The sequence below is a fragment of the Orbicella faveolata genome, unplaced genomic scaffold (genome assembly GCF_042242905.1).
Source record: "Orbicella faveolata isolate gen_17 unplaced genomic scaffold, um_ofav_v1 contig_27, whole genome shotgun sequence".
NCBI lineage: Eukaryota > Metazoa > Cnidaria > Anthozoa > Scleractinia > Merulinidae > Orbicella > Orbicella faveolata.
The window spans coordinates 7,123,684-7,135,163 of NW_028301555.1; the positions used below are offsets into that span (position 1 = coordinate 7,123,684).

Consider the following 11,480-nt stretch of genomic DNA (forward strand, 5'->3'; position numbering starts at 1 on the left):
ATCATGTAATTAAGAGAAGACCGCTTTCTTCAGTAATACGTTCAGTGCGCTTTAGTTTTATTGTTCTCAGCTAAAACATAGGGTGGTTAAATTTTGTGAGACAAAGCCAGCTTTGGTCAAGTTTTTAAGCAATTATAGTGGTATCCATCGGCCTTGATCCAGTCCTTGCTATGGACCTGGAATCGATAAAAAAAGTTTTAGAGGTGAGTAATAATCAATAGAAATTGTAGAATAGAATAATTTAATTTTAGAACACTAAAACTGATATAATATTGATAAGTAACAATGAGTAGCTGTACACATGTATTTTCTTACAGCAATTTGTTTAGAGCTATTCAACAATCAGATTATGAGCTTGAGGTTTCTTTTACATGTTCGCTGACGAGGGCACAGCCTGAGTCAACTATCATGCATAGAAATTGAGAGCAAATAATCTAATTGCTTTAATATTAAGACTAAATCCAGTAGGCATTCAAAACTTGATCTGAATCCTCTTACCAGACAATTTGAAAATGCAAAGAAGCGAATGCCATTTTGTTAACAACCACACACTGTTAGATTACTCACTATCTACAACAATAGATAATTAGTAGCATAACCATTAAGAGAACGGCATATTTTGTGATAGAACGCTAGTAGTTTTATACTAATAAGGGATATTCTATTTAATCTCCATTCCAAGAAGGACTACATGTATGAATATAAAAGAGCTGTGGAAGCCAACAGAAACATATCCACACCCTAGCCCCCTCTCCTGGGCAAATCCCAGACATTTGACTACTACATGTAGATGGACTAGATGTGTCTGGAGGGATGTTAGTTTCTAATTGACTGAAACATAAATGCTGCAAAGTGTTTCATTGTGTGTTGCAGGTTCTTACATATAAACGTCAAACCAAATCTGTGGGGAGCAACTACTATAGTATACACTGTTTCATGAGAACAGCAAATTTTTGCCTGGAATTTAAATAGATTTCTAGAAATTGGGATACTCAAAACATTTTGCAAAACTAGTCAATTCTATCAAGTCAATTGGTAATTTATGTTGCAAATTGTGATATAGAATTTTACCATCTAAACCAACTGGTCCGTGGGAGGTGCGATGCCTCATGGTTAGCTCGCTCACCCCTGGCCAGGGACATTGTGTTGTGTTCTTGGGTAAGACACTTAATTCTCACAGTGCTTCTCACCACCAAGGTGTATAAATATGTACTGGAGAACATAATGCTGGAGGTAACCCTGTGATGGACTAGTTAGCATCCCATCCAGGAGGGAGTAGAAATACTTCTAGTCACTTAATGCTACAGAAACTGGGATAAGCTCCTGGCTAATGGGCCACTTGGCTCATGTACAGATTTTACCTACCTACCAAGTGGTCTTGTTTTTGCCTTTTAGTCTTTTTGCAAATCTGAATCAGCATCAAACATTCAGCATTTGAAGAATGATAAGAACCTTGTGAATGGAATAATTCAGAACTTACCAAGTCTGTATGCACACGAGGTAGGTAAAGAGAATTCCAAGGTGATGAATTTGTAGTATAGTGGAACTCCGTTAATCCAGTCACCATCAGGCCACCAAAATCATGACCAGGTTGACCAGGTGACCATGTTAAAAGGCTTCTGTAAATTATAAGAAAATGATTGACTAAGCATTTGTTTGGGCCAGAATAAAGTGGCAATACTAACAAGGTGGCCGTATTAACTGCAGGGAGGCCGTAAGGTGGGGTCCTACTGTATATTTTTTTGTAGCTGGCCTTGAAGTGTCATAACTTCAATAAGGTGCTACTACAAGAGACAATATTAATTTTGACTGTTTAACTTGTCTCATAGCTTTGTTGTGCTCTTACAAGACATATTGTGCAAACTGTATGGGAGAATCTTGACCTCAGCATTGGCTGCATACTCATGACCTTGGTCAAGATTTCCAAAATATAGACCTCCCATGGGGTTAATAAGAACTCAATATTTTCATTTGCAGTTGAGTAATCCAGTTTATAACAGTCTATTTGAGTTGCATCGTCAAAGTGGAAGTGGAGGACAGCTTTTTGTTCTTCAATTTGTTCCAGTGTTAATATGGACTTACTTGTCAGCCACAACAAGAAGGGATGAGCTGGTAAAAAAAGCCTTTTTAACTTAGTTTGTTACAAGCAAATAAAGTGGGAAAAAGGGAAAATTTTAACTGTGTGTGTGTTGTGAAAGTCAGGGAATTTTATTTTTTAATGGTAACACGGAACAATTGTCAGTCCAGAACTAACATGGTCCAGAACTAACATGGGACAGTTTTACTGTCATAGTTTCATGTTTGGAACATGTCTCATGAACTAAGGTTTGAAAATATTATTACAAAAAGTGTTGATTGATGATTATAATGACGTGCTGCCAGTGATTTTTTTATTGAGTATAAAAACATACTTGGAAGTATTGCATTTGTAAATTTGATATGAATTTTTTTTTTTACATATATTTACAATAGGTTTATGGCAAGCTTGAGGCTCTACTATTGGCTATTTACAATGCTGTAAGTTTGTGTGCTATATATAACATAATTATAATTTGAAATATTTTAATTCAACCACAGGCTTGCGCTAAAAATGATCTGTGGTAAATTTATATTTATTTGCATGGAACTTTAAATTAAAAGTTGTACTGATGTAAAACTGGCAATTAAATGCCATTGATGTTTACATCCATTTCAAAATCATGTTTCCGTAGTTACTATAAGTTTTTGCCTGTCCTAGGGTCTGTTTTAGAAGTTAAATTTCATCATTTTCTTAGTTCACTGTCACCTAAAATAATAACACAATTACTCCAATGCAGCTTGACAGTCAAGACACAGCACCGTCCTGTAAAACAGTTTTTAACACACTGTAGACAGTTAACTTTTCATCAACATTTTGTTATTTGACAATTACAGGAAGTAGTAAATGAAAAAGGAGAGCAGAAGATCAAGTCATTTAGGTTGCCGTCACTTTCAAGACCGTCAATTTACCATGAGGTACAGTTTGTTAAAGTTTGCTGTTGACTTTAGTGCACAGTAGTGTAAGTTTGACTGTATCAAAGCCTGGACAATGTGACCTCACTTGACCTCAGTTGACATAGGGTGTTATTTATTTAGTAAAGCATTGCTAGTTTTGTAAGTATTGTTATAAACCTTTGATTAGTGAAAAACCAAAAACAGAGTTTGTTCACCAGCAAGCCATAAGTGACGCAGATGGTTGCTATAGATTAAAATAGGTATCGTCTTGTGATTCATCCTCTTATGCCGCCACACACGTGACCTTAAGTTAATTACCTGACATCTACTGACAATCTTTGACAGAAAGTTACATTATACAGTTACTTTATTCGCAAGCAAATGTAATTCATTTTTTAAAACAAAGTTTAAGGCATAGCAAAACATGACCGTTAACCAAAGTGCGAATGTACAAGGTAATTTCTGGTTGACAGTTACAGCTGCAATGTTTTGTTTGATTTCAAATTCTACGGTCATTTATTTATTTGAGGGGTTGGGTTGGTCTTACAGTATTTTGGAATATTAATTTTATTGACCAGCTTTTGGCATCCATGAAAATAGAGGCATAGTTTTCAGGGGCCTACAGTGTACATGAATTTTTGAGAATTAAACTGAATTTATTTATTTCTTACATTATAATAGTAACCAATGCCGCACTCCTTTTTTAGCCCTACCAGAGTTCCACAACTTCATCAACACTAACTGAGACAGCACTGAGTCGACATGAGCAGAGTGAGACAATTGTGACTTTACCAGGACCTGGAAAACAACTCAATAGAATAACTGCTACACACAGGTCAGGACATTGCACTGCTGCCTGAGAGAATTTTGAAAGAAAATTACTTCACTGTCGTGATTGGCTGAGAGCAAGCCAATTTATCGCTGCAAGAGGAAACACACTTATACATTAGATGGGCTCATATCCAGGGGGGCTTATATCCGGAATAATATCTTTGTTAGCAAATAGAAGGCTTATATCCAGGGGGGCTTATAACTGTGAGGGGGGAGGGGGCTTTAACATGAGATTTTACGGTACGATGATGAGGTAAGGTAAAATCTAATGAACGATAATTTTGATTACTTACCAGGCTTTTTTGATTACTTGTGAATTTCATGTTTTTAATAGGCTTTCTGTGCTTAGTGTCATTCTGCACCAGTATAACTCAAACATTGTCTACATGCCAGAGGCCTCTCATCACAGCTTTTGCATCATGGCATTAAGGTATCCCATCATACTTTTCTATTGATCGTCAGTAACTCAGTTTGCTTTGAACACCCAAATGTACTTTAAAAAATAATTGTACCTGTAGTAGAACCTTGTTATCTTGAATTCGGTTATCTCCCCACTATCTCAGATTGTTTCAAATTATTTGCCCTTGAATTATACTTTTCAGTCATTTAACTATCGGCTATCTTGAACTCTTGTTATCCCAAACTTTTTTTCATCTTCCTTGAGAGTTTGAGATAGCATGATTCAAGCTAGCCAAATTTTAGACCTTTCACTAACAGAGAGAAACCTCAAGTTTAGTGTGAAACTTGTTAAACAAGTTCAAGTCTAACTTTTAATTCAGTGGATCAAACTGTTAAATGAAAGCTATTAGGCAGTATTTTCGTGTTTATTATGCTGTATAAGATGTTGCAAACTTTCAAGTTTATAGATGAAGTCAAATAATGCTATTAGAATGATAATAATATACAATCAACAAATGTTAATTAAAATTCAAAGTTTTGCACAGAATGACACTTGAAATTTTTTGAAAATTTTTTGTTGGTTTTGTGGTTCTTAAAAATAATCCTACCCACCCCAAGTATTTTAGTTAGGCAAAGTTAAATGTCAAATAAAAAAGACCCACCCCTAAGGAAGTTAGTTAAAATTTCAAGGGGGAAGGAGGTCTCAAAAGCCAAAATTTTAAAATTATGGAGAGTATGAATGAAAACTGGAGTTTCAATGGGGATTGGTGGAAGTCAAACCAAAAAACCTCCATGGGAGGGGTTGATTGATATTTTCTGGCACAACACTTTAAACCTATTTCCAAACAGGCTGGCAAAATGTGGCTTTTACAAACTTTGCCAACGGAGTAAAGAAGAAATAGAATCTCATTTCTCAAGTGACGAGCTGTCAAGATTGGTGAACCATCCCAGGATAACACTAAGCACAGAGCTAATTCAGGAGATGACATATGGAATATATTTCCTGATGTAAGTTACTTTGAGGTCGGCACATACTAGGGGATCTGTTGCTGGGCTGTGCAGCTTAAACAAGCTCCTTCACTGTGTGCATATAGGATGCATGTTGCAGCAACATGTCTTTTTCAGTGTGAAAAATGGTGAAAAATAAAATGTCCAGCTTACATGTCACGAGTGTGGAACAAAGAAATTTATCTGGGTCCTCAACAGGATTCCATACTGGTTGAGCCCTCTGAAAATTGGAAAACATCTTTTCATAAGTTCCCAGCAACAATCATAGCCTCAATGGTAAAATGCTGACAGTTATGCATGATCTGGGAATCACAAACTACTGTACAAATTCAAGTTGTTCAACAATGTTGCACTTTCAAAACTGCCTCTAGTCAGCAGTATTTCCTCAAGACATAGTCAGGCGTTATATGTAAACTGTCCAAAAACCATGGGCATGTCATTTAGTGTCAAGTGGATACTCAAAAAGTGCCAGAAAACAATCGCATATTTGAAGAATTTGGCAAAAGATAATTATTTGCAACGTCATTTGGTCACAAATATAATTATTATATATAATATTGCTATAGGTACAATGGTCAAAGGACTCTTGCTACCAAGGCTCTGGAGGATCTCCACTGGCGTGCATCACACAGTCTGTTGGCTCCTGCTCATCTGGTGAGGGTCTAGAACTCATTGTTTTTATATTGATCCCATTTCAGAGGTCAGACACATTTATATTTTGGTATATTTTATTTTTTTACAGCAGCTGAAAGCTCACTTAAAATTACATACAAGTGAACTGCTGATGAAAGCAAGTTATAATAAAAATGTACTGCATTACAACCTTACAATCATGGTAATCTATACTTGAAGACAATCATCTTGTAACACCTGCTAATTTGTGTCTTGACAGTGACTTCCTTTCTTCCCTCCTCCAACCCCCCCCCCCCCCCTCTCCCACCCACCGTCTATATTTCATATCCCGTTCTCAAACTCATTAATATTCGTAATTCATCAACTTTAAACAGCGGAAATTGTGACTGTGACAGTGTTTGGATATCTGATCTTAATTAGCTTAAATTTTTACAATTATTTTTTTGTTTTTTCCTTAGTTTAAGTTTCAGTTGAGAAGATATATCAAATACTCAAGACCTTGTTTGACCACATTTCCAAATGTTCACCTCAGAGGACCTCAAATATATTCTGCTACTTGTTGTATTTTCGTCTATCGCGTTAGTGTTTGGAAATGTGGTCAGTCATGTTCTTTCATGTTTGATATATTGCTTCTCCTGAAATTGTGATCTGTACCTACTTGTGAACCTAATCTTGTTACTAACATTTTCAAACCCTGTTGCAAAAAGAAATCTCTGAATGATTATAGATGCGAATGCAGCCATAACACTACTGGAATCTCTGCATGTTATCATGTTACATTGCTATTTTTAGCTGACTGATGCCATTAAACATTCAATGGATCAAACAGATGGCCTCCCCAGGGATGGTCCCCTAGGGCTGGAGATGTACTTGTCAGATACACAGGCTGCCCAACCCATCAGCAGTAAGACTGTGCCCTCAGTCAGCGGCACTGTACCAGAAGCACCAGGTATATATTGCTCAGATGGGGATTCCTATGAGTCTTGTCTGGAAGCTATTGGTGCTGATGAGGGTGATAATGCTAGTGAAATCTACACTGATACTGTTGATGCATTTGATCATTCTAATGTTAAATACCTTAACACATGGTTATGATTTAGTATTCAAAAGCAATATTTAAACAATCATTCACCAAAGTGAAGGTGGATACTGGTTGAAATTTACTGAGCCACAAAGAGGCAAGGTGAATATCCACCACTTTCACAGACACTGAGGTGAATAATATACCACACAAGCTGAATAACTAGCTGGCCAAAAAAGTGCTTTTAACTATTTTTTGACAATTAATCGACAAAAGGGTGGAAATCTCAAAATCTTTGCCCAGAAGTGAATGATACTGTACTTTGCTTATCACCTCTGAGTGAACCAATCAGAATGCATGAATCTGAGCGCTATTCACTTGTGTGGAATATATACATAAATATTTTGTTTGCAAATTCCAGTTTTGTATGAAACTTGGAATAAAAATGTCTCAAATTCATTTGTAATTCATCAAGTTTTAAAAAGAGGCTTCAAGATCATAGCGGTGACAATGGTTCAAATTAGAATTGAATAAAAGCAATTTTGTTTCTTAGTTTTCTCCTTTGCATTTGAGACGATATATAAAAAAACTCGAGACAGTGTTTCATAATTTTCAAACATCTTGAAGTTGATCATCTTTTTTTCTCAAACTCATTAATAATTCATCAAGTTTAAGCAAAGGAAATCAAGACCGTGCTGGTGTCTGGATATCTGGTGTTAATATGTATTACTAACATAGATTTTTACGATATTGATTCTTTTTTTTCTCCTTAGTTTTAGTCTCAATCGAGAAGATAATATCAAACACGAAAGACCGTGTTTGACCACATTTCCAAACACCAAGAAGAGAGTTGAAAATAAGATGTTATGCGTCATATTTTCAACCCTCTTCTCAGTGTTTGGAAATGTTGTCAAACAAAACACAGTCTTCATGTTTCATATATTGCTTCAACTGTCATCTCGTTGTTTGCGAATGTGATGAAACATTAACTCTTGCTTTTGATATATCACATCTGAGTGTATATACGTTGGGTAATTGCTGGACTTAGTTTCACAGGAGGAACTTCTGGTTTCTTGCTGTGGATTAGATGACTATTTTGTTATTGTTGAAATTTGAAATAATGCAATATTCACGAAATGAATGAACATGTACATCCATGCTTTCTACAAAACACTGTTTGAATAGATTGCATTAAGTTAAGTGTTGAACTAAATTATTTTAAAATAAAACTACATATTCTAATAACACTTGGTCTAAAAAGAACTTTAGAGTTGGATTAAACCTGATAAAAACTAGTGTGTGATAATAAAAATATATTATTTAATCATTCAATTATTTATTTGATGTGTGGAGTTACTATTGAATGTTAAGTCAAAAAAGGCAAGAGAATCTGTTCGGTGTAACTTATGTAAAATGTAAATAATTTAAAACAAAGACAACATAATACTTCTATGACCTGTCAGGCAAAGCTTAGTGAGACTTTCAAAATTGGAGGAATTTTTGAACGTAGGTAAACTCTCCTGGACGTTATCTACAGCAAATAATTGCAATAGTAATAATTATTATAGTAATAATTTATTTAACATTGTGACACATGGAGTGGTTGCCCATTCTCCTGAGCCGGGAACTCATGATAAAAGTGCTTCACAAAAAAAAAAACTACTCAAGTTAAAAAATAATGTGAATATAATGACTACAATTAATTCATGTAGGTAGTAGGTACATGTTCAATGGTAGAAAGGTTCAGCATGGTTGGAAATAGTGACTAGACATGAAAAACTCTGTATGTATTTCTTTAATATAAATTGCACTGGAAAAAATAATTCCGCCCAAAGTCAGTAAGAGTCCACTCTGATCGTGTTTCTTGTGAGAGTGAGTCGATCTTCTTTCTCGCAAGACGTATCTCGTTTCTTAATGAAAAGACAGTTTTGCTGCTCTGAAAAATGTAATTTAAAGATGTTGCTTGTAGGAGTGAAATATAATCATTTAATCACTGTTCATGTAGTTTGTGAAACTTTGTAAATAAATTGTTGAGTATCAAATAAAGTAATGTAAATTCTACAATTGTCTGTGCTTAGTACGTGGTATTTAAATAACGTAAAATAAAAATAATGTAAAAAAAAAAACCCTGTTCGTTTAAGTAAAATTGTGGGGTGTGACTTTTTGATCAAGTTGTAAAAAAATAAACCAAACAAACAAACAAACAAAAAAACAAAAGAAAAAACTCGTAGACAAACAGCAAGCAAAAAATTACGAGGTGTCTTCTTTAGATATATAACAGAACTCTAGGGTTATTACCAGCCGCTGTTATTGAAAAGAACCCGCGCTCCTTTCCCGAAGAGGAGGAACGTCGACCGGATTTGAGAAAGCGCAGGGAATGGAGCTTAAACTCCAGATTCCCTCCAAGGCATCATTCCAAAAGGAATTATAGAGGCGATGTTGTGATGGTAGTTTTTTTTCCAGCGTTGACCTCGAGACCAATTTGACATGTTGAAAACTAGTAGAGTTTTTAATGGCGAGATTTTGCAAGAAATTGAGAAAGTTTGGCTCTAGGAAACTCCCAGCCTAAATTTGACCAGTTAGTGTATGTAATAGTATTACATGCCTAAGTTCAATTGATAGAATTCTACTAGTATACTAATACAAATGCTGTAATCTGATTGGGTGAACCATTGCATACTATCAGCCATTGGTTTGCAGTGGCTTGGTGTGGTCGACAAAATTCCAACGTTTCCTCGTTTCTCCGAAGTTTTGAAAGAACATTTAGAAACAAATGAATAAACAAAATTCCTAAGACTAAAAGGAGGGCATTTACGGTTTCTTGAATTAAAAGAGCTCGAAATTTTTGAAAGAAACTGATAAGTGCTTACTCAATTACAAATGTCAAATTGACAATTAATTCAGTCTGCGCGAGTTGTCTAAAGCGTGAATTTTAATACTAAACACGAAGGTTGGGAGAATTCGAGACAGTTATGCAAATTGCATAACTTTCGAGAATTCTTCCAACCCTCCGAGTGTTCAGATGAGGCTGTGTAAACACGGAAAATGAGCTCTATTGCTTTTTTAAAATAATTCTCAAAAATACGCGCGAATCTAAAACGTCACAACCATGTTTACATTCTCTCATCTAAACACACCTATCGACCAATGAGAGCGCGCGTAGTAGCTCAGTTATTTTATAATAGCAAATAGCATTAGTGTTGCAAGGAACGTTCCAATTGATTGCCATTGCCAGAAAGATAGTTTTACTGTGGTGACTTCTTTCTATGAAACATTGTTCAAAAGAATTGACTAACAATATTGGTTCGGTTGCTAGGGAAGTCGTTAAAATATCCTTACTTTCCGAAAGTTCTTTTACTTTTGACGTCGCCTCGCGCGTTTACCGAGAATAGCGAATTCATTTATTTTTGAAATAGCTTGAACCAGAAACTTGCTAAAAGGGAACTAGGCGAATAGGCATTTCCCTGATACGGACCGAGCAAGCTAGATTAATATAACCTCTGTGTATATACGTTGTTTATTTTAGTGACTCGTGGAAAAATACTGGCTTTGAACACAAGTGGAATGGAGGTAACTCGGCGCTTCAAATATGAATTTCCAAAGGACGATGCTGTGGACACGGAAGATATTGAAGTCGAAGTTCATTCAAGGAAAGCCAGTTCTTCTTCAGATCACTCTGCTAAAGAAGCGAGCAAGTCGCACAAGAAGGCCCCCAGCCTGGGGCATTTCAAGCTGCCTTTCTTGTCGACGAAGGAGCATATTGAACTTCAACCCATACAAGGGTCGACGAGGCCGAACTCCTCCGAATCACCACGAGTTGTTTTGTCGGAGGTCAATGTACCGTCGGAGAAATCCGAAGATGTCGAGTTACTCGCGACAAGTTTCAGCGACGAGGTTTTTGATCACAAATTATAAGACGTTTTCTCCTTAAGATCATTCGTTCACCAATAGTGTTAAAACATAATTTTTCCGTTCAATATCGAAAATGTCAATGTCAAAATTACCACCAAATTTTTGAACATTAAATGAAAAAAAAAAGAATGTAATCCGTAGAAAATTTAATTTCAAGTTTGCCACTGCGTGGGTTTCTTAACTAAAGCTTTCGTATACATTGTAACCAATACAGAGGTATTAAAAGTATGTTTTATAAAATTATTGGATGTACACATACTTATGATAACATTGGTGTATAATATTAAGTCAAATCCTTCAGAATAAAGTGTGACCTTATGTGAAGTATAGCCGAGTGAATTGTTACATTTTAAATACCCTTTTGGTGCACTTCTTGCACTAGAGGAAGATTTTCCTAGAGTCAAAATGTTAGTGAAATGTTTCTACGTCTCGCGCTTGTTAAGTTTGTGGTCAGTCTTGCACTTGCCTATCATGAGTTTTTGGTTTGAAAACTTTGAGAATGAACTGTTCCAGATTAAAGTTTCTTTTATCTTACCTTTAATGTTATCCTTTCCTTTCCCTGTGGCAAATCTGATTAAAGAACCGTCCAATTTTAACAGCTAATAAAATTGCTTTAAGGATGACAAATTTGATGTGACAACCGAATAGAAAACATGACGCGCGTGGTGCAGCGGCCGTGGTTTTGGCGCGAAAATTGGCCTAC

General features: G+C 35.8%; 1 protein-coding gene across 2 annotated transcripts; it reads left to right on the top strand.

Annotated features, from left to right (window-relative positions):
• Window positions 1-69: 69 nt before the first annotated feature.
• LOC110049498 (hyccin-like) lies at window positions 70-11,101 on the top strand. 2 transcript variants are annotated; one of them, XM_020755292.2, is made up of 12 exons: window positions 70-203; window positions 1,396-1,500; window positions 1,978-2,112; window positions 2,473-2,517; window positions 2,914-2,994; window positions 3,681-3,808; window positions 4,139-4,234; window positions 5,053-5,211; window positions 5,778-5,865; window positions 5,954-6,046; window positions 6,637-6,793; window positions 10,392-11,101. In XM_020755292.2, exons 1-12 carry the CDS (start codon window positions 171-173, stop codon window positions 10,778-10,780), a joined length of 1,509 nt encoding a protein of 502 aa, XP_020610951.2. In that variant the 5' UTR covers window positions 70-170; the 3' UTR covers window positions 10,781-11,101. The 2 variants fall into 2 exon arrangements, with proteins under 2 accessions (XP_020610951.2, XP_020610952.2); XM_020755293.2 differs by lacking the exon at window positions 5,954-6,046.
• The last annotated feature ends 379 nt before the right edge of the window (window positions 11,102-11,480 follow it).